Source organism: Pneumocystis carinii, assembly GCF_001477545.1.
Source record: "Pneumocystis carinii B80 chromosome Unknown supercont1.1, whole genome shotgun sequence".
NCBI classification, from domain to species: domain Eukaryota; kingdom Fungi; phylum Ascomycota; class Pneumocystomycetes; order Pneumocystales; family Pneumocystaceae; genus Pneumocystis; species Pneumocystis carinii.
Window position 1 is genome coordinate 348,555 of NW_017264713.1, and position 19,497 is coordinate 368,051.

At 24.1% G+C, this 19,497-nt stretch overlaps 7 protein-coding genes across 7 annotated transcripts; 4 read left to right on the forward strand and 3 right to left on the reverse strand.

Annotated features, from left to right (window-relative positions):
• The first annotated feature begins 1,322 nt into the window (after window positions 1-1,322).
• Window positions 1,323-3,250, forward strand: T552_00163 (hypothetical protein). Its single transcript, XM_018368782.1, has 6 exons — window positions 1,323-1,553; window positions 1,602-2,322; window positions 2,370-2,558; window positions 2,607-2,942; window positions 2,985-3,183; window positions 3,233-3,250. Exons 1-5 carry the CDS (start codon window positions 1,369-1,371, stop codon window positions 3,180-3,182), a joined length of 1,629 nt encoding a protein of 542 aa, XP_018227637.1. The 5' UTR covers window positions 1,323-1,368; the 3' UTR covers window position 3,183; window positions 3,233-3,250.
• Window positions 3,251-3,478: 228 nt separating this feature from the next.
• T552_00164 (hypothetical protein) lies at window positions 3,479-4,000 on the reverse strand. The gene has a single exon (XM_018368783.1). The coding sequence runs from the start codon at window positions 3,963-3,965 to the stop codon at window positions 3,504-3,506; it is 462 nt and encodes a 153-aa protein (XP_018227638.1). The 5' UTR covers window positions 3,966-4,000; the 3' UTR covers window positions 3,479-3,503.
• Window positions 4,001-4,624: 624 nt separating this feature from the next.
• T552_00165 (hypothetical protein) lies at window positions 4,625-5,741 on the forward strand. The gene is made up of 6 exons (XM_018368784.1): window positions 4,625-4,714; window positions 4,756-4,792; window positions 4,834-4,872; window positions 4,920-5,099; window positions 5,150-5,412; window positions 5,456-5,741. Exons 1-6 carry the CDS (start codon window positions 4,670-4,672, stop codon window positions 5,681-5,683), a joined length of 792 nt encoding a protein of 263 aa, XP_018227639.1. The 5' UTR covers window positions 4,625-4,669; the 3' UTR covers window positions 5,684-5,741.
• Window positions 5,742-5,817: 76 nt separating this feature from the next.
• T552_00166 (eukaryotic translation initiation factor 2 subunit alpha) lies at window positions 5,818-7,062 on the forward strand. The gene is made up of 6 exons (XM_018368785.1): window positions 5,818-5,934; window positions 5,983-6,153; window positions 6,204-6,411; window positions 6,457-6,811; window positions 6,853-6,935; window positions 6,985-7,062. Exons 1-6 carry the CDS (start codon window positions 5,865-5,867, stop codon window positions 7,016-7,018), a joined length of 921 nt encoding a protein of 306 aa, XP_018227640.1. The 5' UTR covers window positions 5,818-5,864; the 3' UTR covers window positions 7,019-7,062.
• Window positions 7,063-7,159: 97 nt separating this feature from the next.
• T552_00167 (hypothetical protein) lies at window positions 7,160-10,636 on the forward strand (the record flags this gene model as incomplete). The annotated part of the gene is made up of 21 exons (XM_018368786.1): window positions 7,160-7,416; window positions 7,460-7,558; window positions 7,607-7,682; window positions 7,728-7,954; window positions 8,004-8,151; window positions 8,203-8,254; window positions 8,297-8,370; window positions 8,419-8,553; window positions 8,600-8,660; window positions 8,705-8,807; window positions 8,858-9,008; window positions 9,052-9,124; window positions 9,167-9,348; window positions 9,390-9,542; window positions 9,587-9,716; window positions 9,767-9,860; window positions 9,903-9,940; window positions 9,989-10,025; window positions 10,068-10,137; window positions 10,186-10,410; window positions 10,457-10,636. The coding sequence occupies 21 exons, from the start codon at window positions 7,160-7,162 to the stop codon at window positions 10,634-10,636; spliced, it is 2,565 nt and encodes an 854-aa protein (XP_018227641.1).
• A 2,428-nt stretch (window positions 10,637-13,064) lies between these two features.
• On the reverse strand, window positions 13,065-15,298 carry T552_00168 (hypothetical protein). Its single transcript, XM_018368787.1, has 10 exons — window positions 15,270-15,298; window positions 15,074-15,227; window positions 14,983-15,025; window positions 14,773-14,936; window positions 14,618-14,726; window positions 14,344-14,573; window positions 13,835-14,293; window positions 13,261-13,787; window positions 13,157-13,219; window positions 13,065-13,111 (listed from the first exon to the last, which is right to left on the reverse strand). Exons 2-9 carry the CDS (start codon window positions 15,209-15,211, stop codon window positions 13,213-13,215), a joined length of 1,677 nt encoding a protein of 558 aa, XP_018227642.1. The 5' UTR covers window positions 15,212-15,227; window positions 15,270-15,298; the 3' UTR covers window positions 13,065-13,111; window positions 13,157-13,212.
• A 352-nt stretch (window positions 15,299-15,650) lies between these two features.
• Window positions 15,651-19,198, reverse strand: T552_00169 (ATP-dependent protease La). The gene is made up of 9 exons (XM_018368788.1): window positions 18,743-19,198; window positions 18,694-18,702; window positions 18,225-18,647; window positions 17,617-18,179; window positions 17,319-17,574; window positions 16,698-17,275; window positions 16,366-16,654; window positions 16,095-16,319; window positions 15,651-16,053 (listed from the first exon to the last, which is right to left on the reverse strand). Exons 1-9 carry the CDS (start codon window positions 19,155-19,157, stop codon window positions 15,695-15,697), a joined length of 3,117 nt encoding a protein of 1,038 aa, XP_018227643.1. The 5' UTR covers window positions 19,158-19,198; the 3' UTR covers window positions 15,651-15,694.
• Window positions 19,199-19,497: the final 299 nt, after the last annotated feature.

A 19,497-nucleotide genomic window follows, 5' to 3' on the forward strand; every position in this document is an offset into this window, starting at 1 on the left:
AAAAAAAAAAGATTATTATATAATAATAATAATAATATCTATATTTTATCAATTATAGGTACACAGTTTTAAAAAAGAATCAAAATCATCAAAATCATCTAGGAATTACAATATTTTATAATAAACTTAATAATTATTACTAATATATATATTACTCCACAAATAAAACATGTCTTTAAAAGATTATAAGAATTAGAAATTATTTTATATAATGAAAAATGACTTTAATTATAAAAATATTTTAAAATATCATAATTTTAATTATTTCTATATGATATTATTATACATTTTGTCTTATTTAAAAAAATAATAAACTTCTTAAAAAAAATGTTATTAATTTATATTTTAAATACTATATATTTTCATTTTTAAATAATTTATCCTTGGAATTTCCTAATCTTTACTTTTAGTATGTATTGGCCCACTTTAAATTTATAAAATCAATTATTTTAAAAAATATCAAAAACTCTAGATATTTTATTATATTATTTCCTAATATCTTGTATATTTTTGTTTTATAAAACAAAAATAGTTAAAAATATCTTAAAATCTTTAATTTTAATTACAAATATATCTATAATTTTTATATAATATTAATATATTATAAAAATTAATGATAAAACTTTATTAACAAATAAATATAAGATTTTATTGAATAAAAAGAATTAAACTAAATTAATTTCATAATAAAAATTCCTTCATTTAAATCAATCTTTAAAATATTTTTTTAAATTCTAAAAAAAAGTTACTTTATAAATACTAATATAACTACCATATCATTACAAATAAAAAATTCTATAAATTACAAATTTTATATACTTGAATCATATAAATTAGAAAATTCATCATAAAAATTATATTATTTAGTAATTACAAAAAAATCATTATTACACTATATCTTTCATTTATTTTCATTATTTCAAATAAAAAATAACTTTTATAAATCAAAAAATGAAAAAACTAAGTAAACTTAAATAATTAACATCATATTATTCATTTTTTATTATTTATTATTTATTTTTTATATTTTTCTTAAATATAAAATTCATTTATATTAAAAATCTGCTCCACCAAAAAATATTTTTAAAACATAAAAATATATAAAAAAACATTATTAAACTAAACTAAACCATTTAACCATCATCATTAATAACCATTTACTTTATAATACTCTCTTCATCTCAATTCACACTCAAAAAAAAAACACCAACAACATAATATATTACTTTACTTCTCTTAATAAAACGTTTTTAATACTTGTGCTTTTATATTTAATAAAGATTCATCATATACAGGATCTTCGTCAAATTTCCCAGCGGAACCCTGTACGATTCAACATCTAGTAAATATCAAGAAAACAGGGTTTAAATGACACAAATTGGAGCAATTATCTTATCAACAAAGCAGCAGCAAGATCATGGAATTCATGTTAAAAATTATAGTCTTTACCGGAAATATTGTAAAAAAAAACTAAGTCAAATGTCTAAACAGTTAGGAATACGGCAAAATAATAAGAAATATATGAAGAATAAGGAACTAGAAGAGAATCCAATGTAATATAGAACTTATGAGAATCTTGAATAAGATATTTATTTTGCCAGATACCATGATTTTTTGGTTATGAAGAGTGAACGAGCTTGGGCATACGCTATGGAGCTAAAAACAAGAAATAGACAATATAAAAAGGTTAAATTAAACCGGCGACAAATTATCCGTAGGCTTTCTAGAGCTTATCAATATGCTTATTATTTAAGCAAAGTCATGGAACAAAAATCATCTATTCTTCGATTAGAAGCGGTTGGATATATGTCAATAAAGAGAGGACAATTGGCATTTGAGTGTTGTCAATGGGGACAATCTCTTAGGAGTTTATCAGAGGCGAGAATTATATTAGAAATAATATATGAAAATAAAGAAGATCAATATCTTGTAAAAGAACTAATAAAATCAATTGAACGAAGTATTAGATATTCAGCATATCAAGAAAAAGTAGATATAGAGGATATTTTTTATATCTCGCAAAAAAATACATTGGAAAATAAAGCTTTAACATCATTTATAGAAAGTTTTAATTGTGAAGTATTAAAACGTAAAAGTGAGGGAAATTCATTTGTAAATTCGAAAATAGAATGGAGAGGACATGTTTCACATATCCGAGATGCGGATATAGCTATTTCATTATCATATATTCAAGATTTATATAAGTCAATTCAAAACAAAACGTATATAAATTATTCAGAAAGAAAAGATGAATATAACAAATTATTATCAGCATATGCAGAAGCAGAAAATATAATAAAAAAAGTAATAGAAAAAACAGAGGTAATAAAATCATCATTATTTATAAAATTATTAATATTTTAAATAAGCGTTCTGGAATAGAAGATCAAACACAAGATCTTTATATTACATATTCATATATTTCATACAATTATATTATAGAACAAATAAAATATAACTTAGAGATAATTTCAGAATTAAATATGAAATCTTCAAATGGAAATATTAAACAATATATTGTTTGTAAATTAACTAAATTATATGACAATATTTTACAAGTATGGAATTCAAAAGTTTATTACTAAGTATATATTTATTTTTCATAGAACCTTGATACTATATCAGAGCTCTCAGGAATTTCAAATGACTTAAACTTTCTTCAAACAATAAAATTAGAAAAATACTATTTCAAATCTCAACGTTGTCTTGCAATTTCTATGTCATATTTCTTGGTTTTAGATTATAAGTCAGCTTTAGCTTTAGCAATACGAAGCTATGATTATTTATCAAAGATTTCTCTTGCAAATAATAAAGAGATGATTTTTATAAATGAAGAAAAACTTATAGAATTAAAAAAAGACATAGATACAAAAATAAGTAGATTCCGCGCATTTTCATGCTTAACTATTACAGAAACTGATAAAGAAGAATCATCATTAAAGGTTTTTGTTTATGATTTAATATTTATTGTTTTAATAAAATAGATGTCTACTTTAGGGACTGTAGATAATAATAGCCAGGAGCCTAGCTTATCTACACTTGCAAAATTCCCTTCAAAATTGGAATCAATATTTTGTAAACCTTTTTTTTTCGATATAGCATATAATTATATAGATTATAAAGAATCTACAGAACAATCAGTTAATAAAGGCAATTTTTTTAAAAGCTTTTTGAGAAAATAAGGTATCTTTAAATTTACAACTTATATTTTCTTAAATTAATACTAATTCAGAATTCAATCTTATTATATACAAAATATATTTCAAAGAAATTATTTCAAAGTCATATTTAAAAAAGCCTTTAAAAGTAAAACACTTGAATCAATATTAATATATTCATAAAAACTTTCTTAATCATAAATTATTATTTTTTAACCTCAACGTTATCACATTTATTATACATTAACAATTACTAATATTTACAAAAATAAATTTTATTTTAAAAACCTTGAAAATTATATTACATAATTTATAAATTAACCTTTTAAAACATTTTAAATATTATTAAACTGTATTCTTTATTTTTTCCAAAAGTAAGTTAATTCTTTTATCAAGTTTCGGCTGCCCTTTTTTTGTTACTTGTGTCATTATTTTATATTTTTTTAAACGGTTTTTAATACGTAATTTTTTCTCTTCTTGAACATCTATTTTTTTCTCTTTATTATGTATTTTTTTTTGTTTTTCATTGGAAGATATATTATTTTCATCTTCCTTATTATTTATTTGATCTTCTGAAAAAATACATTCAGTTGTATCAGAAGGATATAAACAATAATTCTTAGATAAATTATCATTCTTTAAGCCTTTTTGCTCATATTCTTTTAAGCAACGATGATATTTTTTCTTCAATCGAGCTATATATATGTTTTTTTTCCTATTCTTTTCAAGTTTTCCCTTATATGAATATTCATGAATACGTTTTGCCTTTTCTGAATCATGTTTAACTTTATTAACTTTATAAACCATTTTTCATAATTTCTTATTAAATTTATATATCTAAAATATAAATAAAAGAAAACCCAAACAAATATTGATTCATATATAATTAAAAATCAGCTTAAAATAATAGCTCTAATTGTATATTAACATTTTTAAATAATCAAATATATACAAAATATTTTAAAAAAACAACACTTTATTTATTAGTAATAATATGTTAAAAATATAAATAAGTCATCAAATATAAAACTTTCATTTAAAGTAGTTTAGATACAAATTAATACATAAAAAAACAAAAAAAATAACTAAATTTTACTATAAAATTCAAATACTTGATATTTATCTTTATTTATTATACAAAAATATATAAATTGTAATAAAAAAACATATTTTTAATAAAAAAACACATTTTTAATAAAATTTATAAACAAGACTTTATTAAACAAATACAATAATCATTAAAAAAACCTTTAACCCTTAGTTATAAAAAAATTATACCATTTAATACATTTTTATCAAATTTTCTAAAAAATACCATTATTTATAATTTTATTTATAATTTTATAAATAATTTCATAATTTTCATATTCATTACAACAAATCTATGATATAAATAAATAACTCTCTCTCATCATTTATCCTCTATTTAAAAATCGATTTATATATATAAACCGTAATATTTTAATATACTTTTGAACTTTAAAAAAATATAAATAACTCAAGCCTTGCCAATGCCTCAAAATTATGAAGTTATTATTGATGTAGATGAACCATCTGTAATAAACTTTATTATTTATTATTTCTTAATATTTTATAGAATAATACAGACTTAAACTTTGACTTAGAATTTCAAAGTATCAATTAAATTTTAAAAAAATAATTCTTATATTTCTAGATTTTAAAATAAATGAAAACAGTTCTAACATACAAGAAAGTTTGATTTTTCTTTAAATTATTAGATTAAAGTGATTTATATAATAGATACATTTAATACAGATATATATCGAAACATTTTTGCAGAGAAACAAACTATTTGGTCAATAGAATTCTATTCTAGATTTTTTAATATCAATGCAGACCAAGTAATTCAAAGATCTATTTACGCTTTATTTCCTGTAAATAATTTCATAGACATAATCCATGAAAATACGGATTTCTATGGTAAAATATCGATGTAAAATTTAGATATTCAGTAACTAAATCCAAATAAGGACCTTTTTGGATTACTACAACTGTTATTTTTATGATTTTTTTCTCATCAACTTTATCTGAACGAATTAAAGCACATTTATCTAATGTACCTTATAATTATAACTTTTCAACACTTGCAAAAGCATGTTCTATTATCTACGGATACAATACAATTGTTCCAATATGTATATGGGGTTTATTAATGTATTATCAATGCAAATCAAAACTCGATGAATATATTTGTCTTTATGGCTATGCTATGACTATATGGATTCCAATGATGGTAAAAAAAATATTTCATATTATTTATTCTATTCATTTCTAAGATTATAAATATCTCTCCCTTTGAAATATTTCATCTTTATTTTTTTTCTAATATAATACGTTGGATATCTACTCTTATCGGTTTTGCTGTATCTGGTTTATTTCTTTCAAGGGAATTAAAATCCATCACCAATCATATACATTCAAAAATAAGAAATTTTATCTTATCATTCATTCTTTTGCTTCATGCTATATTAAGTATCACTTTTAGAATTCTTTTTTTTACATAACATTATATATCAATCAAGTTCTATTCTTCACTTTTATTCAAAAAAATTCTTCATAAACATATTATATTATTATTCTTATATCTTTTATATACATTTTTTACATTATATTTCTGGTATTTTGACTTATCAAATAACGAAAATTTTAACTATCTTAAAATTCTAGTTTAAAAAAATACAAGAAATGTCTACAACAAGTTGTCGTTTCTATGAAAACAAGTATCCAGATGTTGATGAACTGGTAATGGTTAATGGTAAGTTGCTGTATATTAGTTTTCAACATATAGTCATCATATTCTTAGTAAAACAAATACAAGAAATGGGTGCTTATGTACAACTATTGGAGTATAATAATATAGAGGGAATGATTTTGCTATCAGAATTATCTCGTAGAAGGATTCGATCAGTTCAAAAGCTTATACGAGTTGGTCGAAACGAAGTAGTAGTAGTTCTTCGAGTAGATAAGGAAAAAGGTTGAATTTTATAAGATAGATTTTGATAATATCAAGTTCTAAATGTATAGGATATATTGATTTATCTAAGCGGAGGGTTAGTCCTGAAGACATAATAAAATGTGAAGATAAATTTAATAAATCAAAAACTGTTCATTCTATTTTGAGAAATGTTACAGAAAAGCATTCTATTCCTCTTGAGGAATTATATATGTCTATTGGATGGCCTTTATATAGAAAATATGGACATGCTTATGATGCGTTTAAATTTGCAATTGTGTAAGATATATATATATATATATAACCATTAAATATGGTTTAAAGGGATTCTGAATCAGTTTTTGAAGGATTAACACCTTCAAATCCTCAAATTATAGAAGATCTTATTGTTCAAATTACTCGTCGTTTAACTCTTCAAGCAGTTAAAATAAGAGCCGATGTAGAAGTATCATGTTTTGAATATGAAGGAATTGATGCAGTTAAACGGGCTCTTAAAGCGGCAGAAGCTAAAAATTCTAAAGATGCTCTTATTAAGGTTAAACTTATAGCTCCTCCACTTTATGTTGTTATTACAAGTGCTTTGGATAAAAAACTAGGAATCCAAATTCTAGAAGAGGCATTAGAAGAAATAGAAAAAAGTATTACTGCATCTGGTGGCGAATTTGTTGTAAAAATGAAGGCATGACTATATATTAATCAAAATATAACTAATTATTTTAGCCAAAAGATGTTAATGAAGTTGATGAGTTAGAACTTCAAGCACTAATGCAACGTATGGAACGAGAAAACGCTGAAAAATCCGGGTATCTTTCTATTCTACTTAAATTATAATTATTTAACTCTTTTTATTAGTGACGAAGATGAAAGTGAAAGTGATGAAGACTAGATTCTAGAATTTTCATATTAAATAAATATTAGACACTTAAGTTTATCTATTAACTTAGTATCATATATAAATAATTAATCTTTAAATAGTTGTATATATTATGTTTTATATTATTATCATCTAAGACGATACACGATTATAATGAACAATTCAACTTTTGTTTCTCCATTGTTAGAAAAACAACTTAATACAAATAATCAGAATAACAATTATATAAAGTCATGCAGTTATTCAACTGCTACAGAGAATCATCTAAAGATAAACCAGAATAATCCTATAAATAACTATTTAAATAAATCTATTTGCTTAAAAAAACCTTTTATTAATATTGAAAACAATAAATCAGAAGAAAAAGAATCAATAACATCAACAGAAGAAAGACATTATAATGTTTTATGGTGGATAATTAATAATATTAAGAAGTTAATAAAAAATTTTTAGGAGAAAACAAACAACTAAAAAAAACAAGACATGGAAGGGAGATGGAGTCTTAATTGTATCTAGAAATATGTGCTATCTTAAGGATCTTGAAGGAAATAAGTAGAATAAATTGTTAATTATAATTGGTAATTAAGAAATACCATTAAGTCTAGGAAGTGGACGATGTAATCCAGCATCATTATTAATAGGAGATCAATTGGTTGTAGGAGATAAGGAGATTGAAGTATTTTTCATAGTTTTATTTTATTTTTTATTAATAATTAAAAAGATCAATAGTATAGTAGCTAAAGATTATATATGTGAAAAACCGTCAGTTCATGTAGTAGAAAAACAGAAAACAGATACGCCGATGTATTCAGTACCTATAAAGAAGTTTAAAACACCACTTTTATCATCAAATGTGGGACAAACTTTTAAATTGCCAGTATTACGACATGACCCTAATGAAGAAGGAGCATTAGTATTACCTAGGCCTCAAATAAAGGAATATGAAGAGTAAATGGATATATTTTTAAAAGGAAAATAAGCTTATATGTATTTTAAGGAAAAATGTTAGGATAGTAGATGTAGTTGTTGATCCAATGTTATCTAGACATCTTCGACCTCATCAGCGTGAAGGAGTTAAATTTCTATATGAATGTGTGATGAAAATGAGAGAATTTGAAGGTCAGGGTGCTATTTTAGCAGATGAAGTAGATAAATAAATAAATAGTTAAAAGAAAAACATTAATTCATTAATTTAGATGGGTCTTGGAAAATCTCTTCAAATTATTACACTTCTATGGACTTTATTAAGTATAGGAATTTATATATCTTTTTGTTTTTAAGTATTTCTAGAACAAAATCCATATTATGGAAAAGAACCGGTTATTAAGCGTGCATTAATAGTCTGTCCAGTTACTCTTATTAATGTATGATTAAGATTTGATTATTAAGAAACATATTTATGTAATGTTTAGAATTGGAAACGAGAATTTCGAAAATGGATAGGTGGAAATGAAAGAATTGGATTGTTTGTTGTTGATTCAAATGTTAATATTAAAAGTTTTTCAGTTGGGCGTGTTTATTCAATAATGATAATTGGTTATGAAAGAGTAATTTTTTCTTTTTATATATTATTTTTAACTTTTATATCAAAAGTTAAGAAATGTATGTGATGAATTAAAAGATGCGAATATAGATATTGTTATATGTGATGAAGGTATTTTGTTTACAATTAATATTATGTTTTATAATAAAGATTAGGTCATCGTCTTAAATCAGCTTCAAATAAATCAGCACAAGCTATCAGATCTCTTAAAACTCGTAGAAGAATTATTTTAAGTGGAACTCCTATTCAAAATGGTAGGTATAATTATTTCTATATTGGATTTACATTGAATTGTCTTTATATTTGAGCGAATTTTATGTAATGGTAGACTTTGTAAATCCAGGTCTCTTAGAAAACTATTCTACATTTAAAAGGGAATTTGAAAATCCAATTATTAGAAGTAGACAAATAGGATGTATGAAGAAAGATGAAGAAAAAGGAAGAATTCGTACTGAACAAGTAAGTTTTATAAGATAATAAATTTATCGAATAACTTTATTAGCTTTCATCTTTAACAAAAATGTTTGTTCTTCGAAGAACTTCTAAAATTCTTAATGAATATCTTCCTCCTACAGGTATTTTAAAATTCTTAATTGTCATGTTATTAATGAATAAAGTTGAATATATAGTATTTTGCAAACCAACATCATTGCAAGTAGAGATATATCGCAAATTAATAGATTTATCAATGTTAAATTTAAATTCATATAATATTGATATGACAGTTCATTTACAAGCTTTAACATATTTGAAAAAAATTTGCAATTCTCCAGCACTTCTATTTCAAAAAAGAAAAGAAGTAAATTCATTAACTTTATTTTTTTAGCTAATTTTTTAAAGAATCAGCAATTTGATATGTTTTGTACAAATATTAAACACAAATTTTCATCAAATCTTTCAAAAAAATCAGGAAAACTTTTAGTTTTTGATAAATTCCTGGAAGAATTAAAGACTACTGAAGAAAAAGTTGTTATTGTTTCACATTACACTCAGGTATTTCTAAAAGCATACTTAGATCTACTTTCTTATTTCAAAAGACTCTTGAAATTCTAGAAAATATACTAATTTTAAAATCTTTATCATACCTTCGTCTTGACGGACAAACTGCTAATGCAAAAAGACAAGAATATGTGGATAAATTCAATGCATCTGATTCCAATGAAATATGTACTTATAATATATACATAAGTATATATTTTATATATTAATATCTTTAGTTGCATTCTTATTATCAGCAAAATCAGGAGGATATGGACTTAATCTAATTGGAGCATCTAGATTAGTTTTATTTGACATAGATTGGAATCCTAGGTAAAAAATATCAAAAGTATCTGAAACTATACTAATTAAAAGCTTGGATATTCAAGCAATGGCTCGTATACGTCGTGATGGTAGATATAATTCTTAATATCTATCATATTTATTAAATATATATCTAGGCCAACAAAAAAAGACATTTGTATATCGTTTTCTTACGTAAAATAGCCAATTTTATCTTTATAAAACTAATTATTAAAGATCAGGAATGATTGATGAGAAAATATATCAAAGACAGATAACAAAACAAGCTCTTTCTGATACATTTATAGTAAATATTTAAAATTTTGGGTATTAATAGGTTTAAATATTTTATTAGGATTCCAAAATAACGTCAAAAAGAGATTCTTTTACACAAGAAGAATTAAAATCACTATTTTTTTATCAAGATACATCTTGTCAAACTCATGAGCTTTTGGGCTGTGGGTGCCAAGGCGATGGGTCAAATGTTAAAAATATTAATCATAGGGAGATGTTCGATGAAAATAATGATTTAGGTGGCTGGGTAAAATCAAGTGAAATACTAAATTCTGAAACAATGACGGTAAAAACACAATTATAATATAATATATTATGTTCATGTTTTATAGCCAAATTATTTAAAAAAAAAATATCTTTATAGCATTAATGAATATTCACATATTGATGCATCAAAAAATAATGATTATTATAATATAGAGGATACAGTATTACAAAGAATATTACAAGAAAATAATGAAATAGATAAAGGTTATATATCTTATATATTTGAAAAAATAGAACAGCTATAAATTGTTTATTTAAATTTATTTATTATAAAAAATATTTTACTAGTATATTTTTATTATCTGTTTCTAATTTCTCTAAATTAAAAGATCAATATCATAGGCACATTTTTAAAATATTATAAAAAAGATATAATACTTCATTTATTAAAAAAGGCTATAAAAAATCACATTAAAGCATTGTTTATAAAGAATCAAGATTAATTATATATGTGTATATTAAAAAGTTTTTAGATCAAAAAATTTAATAAAATTATTATATATATCTAATAAAAACAAATATTTTGATTTACTAGATATAATAGTATAAATATAATATTGTATATAAATAAAACTTAGAAATATAGAAACAATTGAAATGTTAAATGTATAACAATTATATTATTTATAATTTAAAATATTATCATTTATATAGATTTTTAAAATAAGTAATTATTTATTATAATAAAAATCTTAAATCATTGAATAAAGCTATTTTTAAACAACATTAATCAAAAAAATATTAAAATGTTTTTAAACTATTTAAATTAATATTTAATACATAATTATAGAATTCCTTTGTTAAAATTAAACATATTTAAAATCTCTAATAGTTTAATTCAAAAAGATATTTAATCATAATATAAAACTCAATAAACTAGTAATAAAAGCTATATTTTGTAATAAAAATAAATATATAATAAAAAACTTTAACAATCTTTTAAATATTAGAAATAAATATTATCTAAAAATACAAACACATCTTTTCTCTTCAATTCCTATTAAATTTGAATAATTAAACAATTTAAAGTTCAATATAAAGCAAATATATAACCTTTTGAAAAAAATAATATAAAATTAACAAGTTTTTTTTTCTTCCCCTTCTCATTCTACAATCAATTTGAATGAAACTTCTTATTACAATTCTTATATCAAGTATCTTTTAAAATATTGTAAAGATTTCATTAAGTAATATTTTCATTCAATAAAACTTTTACTATGCTCAACATAAAAGTTCACTATATTATACATATAAATCATTGCTTTTAAGTAAACATTGTTCATAAATTCTATCTACTTTGTAATAATATCACTCATAATTGGTTAAATATATTATGTAGTAAAATCATCTTCATCAAAAACTTTAATTTCTTTTATACAGCAATTATAACATCTAAAATATATACAAAGTAATCTTTTCATTTCATAATAGAAAATACAAATAATATTAATTAAACATTGAATAAAAAATTATAAATATAATAATTGACGAATAATTGAATATATTTTTTTTAAATAAAAGCTTTAATATCCTTTTAAAAAGATAAGCATGTTTTCCAAACAAAAAGAATATTCATATTAATTTTTTACAAATGCTTAAATTAATATTTTATAACATAATTTATATAATTTAATCTTCTAAAAACATAAATATATTTATTATTTTAAATAAATCATAAACAATTATTTTCATTATTAAAATGTAAAAGCTCTTTAAAACAATTTTTCAAAACATCAAAGTCATATTTTTTTAAAATTAATATAAGATAGATAGAAACCAGTTTTATTATTTAACAAAAAAAAAATAAAAGATCAGAAAACATTACTAGCACTGTTGTTTTATAAATTTAAAAAAGGTTTACAATTAAAAAATACACCTTTTTTAAAAAAATAATTTACAAAAATTCAACAGTTTCTAATATCTTGAAATAAAGATTTAAAATATGATTAATATTTCCATAAATTATAAACAATGTGTTAATATTAAAAGCTGAAGAATTCAGTATTTCACTTTTACAATCATTTAAAATAAAATTACAATATGATTCCAATACATCATAATTAAATCATATGTATATTATTTAGCTAGAAAAAAAATTAATGTCATTAATCATATAATTTAAATCAATGACATCCAGTTCAATAAACGATTTCATATTATTCTTATTATTATCCCAAACTTTTTAAGGGGAGAATAAGTTTAATTTTTTTTCTAAGAACTTCAGCCCAAACAGTTATAAGTAAACTTATAAAACTTTTAACAAAAAAAAAGCATCATTATACCTATATGATCAGTCCTTCTTGATGTAATGATTAATAACTTAAAATTTATATAAAATTATATATAATCTTCATTAAAAAAATCAACTTGCATTCATTGAAAAACTTATATTTTTAAGCAAAGTATTACCAAAATTGAAATTCAAATACGTTATATTATTTTAATAAATTTGAGAACCTAGATCTGAATTAGAATTTATAAAGTTTAAAATAATAATAAAAAAAAAAACATAAACTTACTATATTTTCATTAAATTCACAGAGTTCTCTTTTGAGACCATTTAAGACAATGTTTAATCATTCGAATAAAATAAATGAAGAAAAAAGTGCAACAAACATAATATTAACTGATCATAACTCTTAATATTAACAAAAAACTCCATATACAGTTAAGATGAATAGTATGATTTTTCAAAAGTAAACTCTTTAAAGTCTATATTTCTATTATAAAATCAGACTAATAAATTGAAAAAGAACCTAAATCACCTTAAAGAGAAAAAACAATTTTTGTACAAGAAGAATTTAAAGATAAATCATTCATATTATGATCTACTGAAATAAGACAAGTTTTAAAAATAAATCTACCTGACTTTTTAAATCTCAAAGGTGAGGAATCTTCAGTAGAAGATTTACAAGTAGGACTTCCTGATTTTCCTAAAGAAGACCTTGCTGCCAAAAGGTGTTCTTTAAAAATATCAGATTTTTCCCGAGGAGATACAGAAAATGATTTAAGAGATTCTTTTGCATTTAGAATTCCATCCTTAAAAGGATCACACTTGGGAGAAGATGTTCTAAAAGAAGGGCGTAAATTATTCTTAGCGTCAAGTATTCCTGCCTTAAATGGATCCATCTTTAAAGAACCAGAAAATGAAGCAGAAGATGAATATTTTTCTTTAGAAAAATCTGAGAAATCTGACACTCTTTCAATAATTGCAGATTTGGGTGTAGAAAACTGGCTAGAAAATTCGTTTTTTACCCTACTAGATGTATTTTCAATACTACAAGGTGAGCTCGGAGAAGTATTAAATTTCTTAAAGTCCAAAGATGAAGATTTTAAAGAATGATCAAATTCATTATTTTCTAATGGATCTAAAATATTCGAATCATTTGATAAAGACTTTTAAAAATTAGTTTTTTAAAAAACTTATATATTAATAAAAATACCGTATTTTTCATATTTGTTTTAGTATTTTCAAAAGTATTACAAGATTCTTTTGAACCTAATTTATGATCAGGATCCAACATAATATTGCTTTTCTTAGTAGAAAAAATCGTATCATTCTCTAATGTATTAATTTCATCATTTAACTTTATTTTTTGAACGTCCGACATATTAATTAATGATTCTGAGTTTAGTTCTACACTTTTTCGAGAAAAAATAGAACTATTTCTAGAAAGCTCGGATGCTGATTTTCGATATTCATTACTTTTCTTTACAGCACTCTGTACAAAACTTCCTTTAGTTGGAGTTCTAGAAATATCGGCCATAATAGATAAATTATTATGAGAAGACAATGATGGCAGATCACTTCCTAATAATTTGTTTGAAACTAAGGTATCAGAATACGAAGATTTCAAAGAAGGTGAAGAATGAGGACTCGAACTAATATTTATAAAAGAATGCTTTAAAGATCAAAGATCAATATAAATAAATTATATATATATTTACTTACAGATGACATTGGTTTAGAATTTCCATGGTTTCCTGAGGAAATAATTGTATTAGAAAGATTTTTTAAAGGCATTTGTTTATTTTCCAGCATTCCAGTTTCCATTTTATCAATTTCTTTAACTCTCGATATAGATGAAACATATGAACCATCTTCTGATCCCAACTGAGATACAGATAATGATTCTTTTCCACGAAATGAAACTCCCTCATATTCATATTCCTGATTATCCTCTAATAAAATTATTAAAAACACTTTATTCTATAATTTACCATACCAATATCTATAGATCTGCTTAAAACTGAAAATGAACCATTTGCTTTCATATTCATATCTTCTAAAACATATGCTTCTTCTGATACATCTGATACATTATTTGATCCATTCTGATGACATATTATTTTTTTCTAAAAAAAAAACATATATACAAACATTAATATTTCTCTCAAATGATCCCTTATAACAAATAGTATTTGGCATCCCTGCTTTAATACATTCCCTTTCCTTATATACAGGCGACATATAACATACTGGACTCCGGGAACTAACACTTAAAACTGATCCTGGTCTATCTGGTGATAAAGAAAGTTCCCGTTCTAATAAAACTTAGACCTTCTTAAAAAACATAATATTCATAACTACGTGCTCTTCTCCTATGTCTAGCTTGTCTTTCCGCTAAGATTTCCTGTCATAAACAATCAGCTCACTGTAAACGTCTAATTTCGTCCTCAACCTCCTCCAGTCTCCTATTATGTTCCTCATCTTCCTTATTACAATCTTCCTGAAGCTTCTTTACCCGGTTAATCCAGTTTTCTAAGTCAATATTATGTTTTCTTGCTGGACTTAGACATTTATCTGTCTGAGTACTCATTTATATAACAGTTTATCTACCAAGATTTAACAAAACTTAAGATATTTATAGAGAATACCAATATAAATACTTAATAAAATCTAATTTCTGTTAATATTTACTAAGTTTATAAATAATTAATTGACAAACCAAATATTAATAAGAATGAAAGTTGTTGTCGTTTATCAAAAATCCAGAGTACTTTAAAGACTTTAAGAAAAAGTAATAATTTATTAAGAAAATGTAAGAATCATGTATAGATTAGAGATAGAAATAAAGACCTGTGAATAAATTATATTGAATATGTATGTTGAAAAACAGGAAGTTTATAGCCTATCTGTTTATGTTTTTAGAAAAAAAGAAGTATTTGTTAATAAAAAGCGAAATTAAGTTGATATGAAAGTGTATATTTGTGTGTGTATAAGTGAGGATGAGGATTAACATTATTGATGTAATGCGAAAATACAGATTAGATGCAGAAGAAATAATATAGTCGATTAAAACTCATAAAATAGGATTGTTAACGTTTTGAGAATGATTTTTAGATAGAGAAGAATCCTTAGATTTGTCCATATCTTTAAAAATTATATTAAAAACATCAGAATACCAATTGACAGGTAAAGCAGTTACACCTTCTTTAATATTATCAGGAATTAGATCCCAATCGGCCTGATTGGCATCAGGATAAATAACAGTGCTTACGCCGGATCTTTTAGCAGCAATGATTTTCTCTTTTAGACCGCCAATTTTCAATACTTTTCCAGTTAAAGTAAGTTCACCAGTCATTGCTATAGTTGAGGGTATTGAATAATTTAAAGCCAATGATAACATTGAAGTTGTCATTGTGATACCGGCAGAAGGGCCTAAAAAGTTAGGATTTTATGTATTTATAAAGTTTATTTACCATCTTTTGGAACAGCGCCTTCTGGGCAATGAAGATGAATTCTTGCCTTTTCAAAAAAATGATTATCAGGATAATTTTGAGAAATATATTTCTTTGAATAGGAATATGCTATAGTTGAAGATTCTCTCATAATATTGCCTAAGTGACCAGTGCAAGTAAAACTTGGTCTGGATTTTGAGGATATTACATTTTCTAAAATAGATTCCACATATAAAACAGCACCACCTATGAACATTAACCCTACAATTGAACAATGAAATAAGTGTTTAACCTTGACATGTCCATGCTAAACCCATAACAACACCTGGAGGTGTTGTTTCATAAAGCCTATCAGTAGTAAAAATAGGTGGACCAACATAATCTTTCAAATTTGAAGAATCTATTGTTACAGAAACAGTGTCAGGGACTTTCAATGGTTTTGGGACTTTTTCAGGAGGCTTTGAAGATTGTGTCTCAGAGTTATTTTGTTCATTTACTTGATCTTTTTTTTCATCAACTAATGATTCATCAACTGTATTTTCAAGAGTTTTAACAATATTGAAACTAGATTTACGATATATCTAGAATTTGTTATATACTAATCACCATAACAAAGAAAAATACCTTATTTATATATTTTTTTAAACTTCTAACACCACTTTCACGGCAATAATACTTGATAAGAAGCTGAATTGCATCATTAGTTAGATTGACATCAATGTCTTTTAAGCCAGCAAGCTCTTTAGCTTCAGGAACAAGATAATTTTTTGCTATTTCCATCTTTTCTTCAGCTACATAGCCTGATATATGTATAATTTCCATTCTATCCAAAAGTGGCGCTGGAATATAATCTGTAGCATTCGCAGTACAGACAAATAAAACCTTTGAAAGATCAACAGGAAGATCAAGATAATGATCAAGAAAAGAAGAATTTTGTTCAGGGTCCAAAAGCTCAAGTAAAGCACTTGATGGATCACCTTGATGCCCACGTCCAATTTTGTCAACCTCATCAATTAGTATTAGTGGATTTTCTGTTTGAACCTTTTTTAAACTTTGGATAATTTTTCCAGGCATTGCACCAACATATGTCCTTCTATGACCTTTTATTTCAGCAATATCAGTAAGACCTCCAACGCTAAAACGATAAAATTGGCGTTTCAACGCCTTTGCAATAGATTTACCAATAGAAGTTTTACCAACACCTTAAAAAATCAATATAAAAAACAATTTTATTTAAATTATTACCAGGAGGTCCTACAAAACAGAGGATCTTGCCAGCAACAGTCCCCTTTAGCTTACCAACAGCTATAAATTCTAAAATCCAATCTTTTATATCCTTTAATCCATAATGGTCCTCATCTAAAACCTTTATAGCATAATTAATATCATAATTTTCTATAGATCTTTCTCCCCATGGTATTTGAGTCAACCAATCCAAATAATTCCGTGTTACATTAAACTCAGAAGCAGATGGTTCTAAATAAATAAGCTTATTTAATTCCTATATCTAGTTAAATAAAAAAAAAAGATAAAAAATACAGACTTCATCAAATGCTTTTTTTACATTCTCTGGCATGGAAAGTTTGGATGCTTTATCTTTAAATTTTTCGACTAATTTATCTTTTCCATCAGTCTCTAGGCCCAATTCCCTTTTTATACCCTTCATTTGTTCAATTAAATAATACTCTCTTTGTCTTTTTTGAATTTTTGATTCAACATCTTTACTAATTTTACTCTGAAGTTGAGCATTCATAAGTTCTTTTTTCAAAACCAAGAGTGATTTCTGTAATCTAGCTTCTATAGATAAAGTTTCTAAAATATCTTGTAATTCTGATATTTCACCAGCAGATACAGCAGCTGCAAAATCAGCAAGTTTTGCAGGCTCCTCAAACACATTTCCTGTAGACTGAAACATGGAAAAATTTGCAATTTGATCTCGAAACAATGGATTGAATGTTGCTATATCCTTAAAAACACTAACTATTTCAGATGTAACCGCTCTAATGATATTATTTTTTGGATCAAAACTCTCATCAATTAAATTTTCTACATTAACTAATGACACATCATAAGCATTCAAAAAAGATGTAGCATAGTGACTATCATCTATAATTTTTTAGCAATAAATGACAAACAAATCCTAAAAAATACCATTTTCAGAGGAATTGCTAGCTGGATCTTTAGCAAAACCATCTTCTACATTTTGATCGGCTACATATGTCTGAGAATTAGAATCCCCATGCTCGGGATTATTATTATCATTATTATTTGTTAATATATTTTCAGAGTTCTTCACATCATTAATGTTGCTTTGTGGTTTTATTAAATCAACAATTTTGATTCGTCTGTGTGGATATAATACTACTGTAAGAGCATTTTCATCTCCTATATTGTTTGCAGGAAATACACTTGTAATTTGAGAAAAAACACCGATATTATATACCTGATTAATATCTGTTATAGTATCTGTATCTACATCTTCTTTAAGAAGAAATGCTCCAATATAAGGTTGACTTCTTCTAATCATTTCCTTAATAGCTTCAATAACTGAAGGATTCTTTATCACAATTGCCTCTAAAATAAATAAATTACTACATAGTTTCAAATTTTATATACATACTATAGAAACCTAGAAATATTAGTCAAAAAAATGATCAAATCAAATCTACCTGGAAACAAAGGTCTCCGAACAATAGGTAGCGCCATCATTCTAGGATAAACATCCGGTACAACCGGTTTTTGGAGGCCATGTTCCTGATTCTTCCCATTAAACTTCCCCTTCCCATGGTTTCCACCACTTCCACTTGATCTAAAAATAAAACTAGATGTTGAAAATCTTCTAACCCCATAATGACCAAATCCTATTAAACCTTTTCTGAAAAAATTAGGTCCTTCTACTGTATATTTTTTCAATATATTCTTTTTTTTCTCTTGACATTTTTCTCCCATATAAAGCCCATTATACCCAATTTTCTTCAAAAAACTTGTTATTTCATATAAAAATCCATGGTATAATGATATTAAACATGTAGTATATATAGCCGGATATAAAAATGTATTTCCTCTAGAATATATATAATTCATCTTTAAATTTCTATTATGATATTTCTGATCTAATAAAAAAGATACTGAAAAAACCATATGATTTCCTGGAAATAGAGCATATCTTAATAAATGTTTATTTCTTAAATATTTCATAAAAACTGAATAAAAGTTTCCACCAGATTGAAATATCATTATAATATATAATAATACAGTTAAAATCCGTTTAATTGGAAAAAAATAAGTATAGAAAGCTTTTCAGTATAAACAAGCACAAAATATTGAATATAAGGGCCTTTTCTATTATATAAATAATATTTTTATTTCCTTGTAATAATAATAGATGATTTTGAAAAGCTAATATAGTTCGAATGTATTAGTT

Coding starts and splice junctions, on each gene's coding strand:
- T552_00163 (XM_018368782.1), top strand. CDS start 1,369: ATGACACAAATTGGAGCAATTATCTTATCAACAAAGCAGCAGCAAGAT. Junction 2,323..2,369: donor AAGTAATAGAAAAAACAGAG/GTAATAAAATCA, acceptor ATTTTAAATAAG/CGTTCTGGAATAGAAGATCA. Junction 2,559..2,606: donor TATATGACAATATTTTACAA/GTATGGAATTCA, acceptor TATTTTTCATAG/AACCTTGATACTATATCAGA.
- T552_00164 (XM_018368783.1), bottom strand. CDS start 3,965: ATGGTTTATAAAGTTAATAAAGTTAAACATGATTCAGAAAAGGCAAAA.
- T552_00165 (XM_018368784.1), top strand. CDS start 4,670: ATGCCTCAAAATTATGAAGTTATTATTGATGTAGATGAACCATCT. Junction 4,715..4,755: donor TTGATGTAGATGAACCATCT/GTAATAAACTTT, acceptor AATATTTTATAG/AATAATACAGACTTAAACTT. Junction 4,793..4,833: donor CTTTGACTTAGAATTTCAAA/GTATCAATTAAA, acceptor TTATATTTCTAG/ATTTTAAAATAAATGAAAAC.
- T552_00166 (XM_018368785.1), top strand. CDS start 5,865: ATGTCTACAACAAGTTGTCGTTTCTATGAAAACAAGTATCCAGATGTT. Junction 5,935..5,982: donor TGAACTGGTAATGGTTAATG/GTAAGTTGCTGT, acceptor TCATATTCTTAG/TAAAACAAATACAAGAAATG. Junction 6,936..6,984: donor GAAAACGCTGAAAAATCCGG/GTATCTTTCTAT, acceptor TCTTTTTATTAG/TGACGAAGATGAAAGTGAAA.
- T552_00168 (XM_018368787.1), bottom strand. CDS start 15,211: ATGAGTACTCAGACAGATAAATGTCTAAGTCCAGCAAGAAAACATAAT. Junction 14,937..14,982: donor TAGACATAGGAGAAGAGCAC/GTAGTTATGAAT, acceptor AAGTTTTATTAG/AACGGGAACTTTCTTTATCA. Junction 13,788..13,834: donor AAACAAATATGAAAAATACG/GTATTTTTATTA, acceptor AATTTTTAAAAG/TCTTTATCAAATGATTCGAA.
- T552_00169 (XM_018368788.1), bottom strand. CDS start 19,157: ATGAATTATATATATTCTAGAGGAAATACATTTTTATATCCGGCTATA. Junction 17,575..17,616: donor TAAAAAAAGCATTTGATGAA/GTCTGTATTTTT, acceptor AACTAGATATAG/GAATTAAATAAGCTTATTTA. Junction 16,320..16,365: donor TTTAGCATGGACATGTCAAG/GTTAAACACTTA, acceptor TAATGTTCATAG/GTGGTGCTGTTTTATATGTG.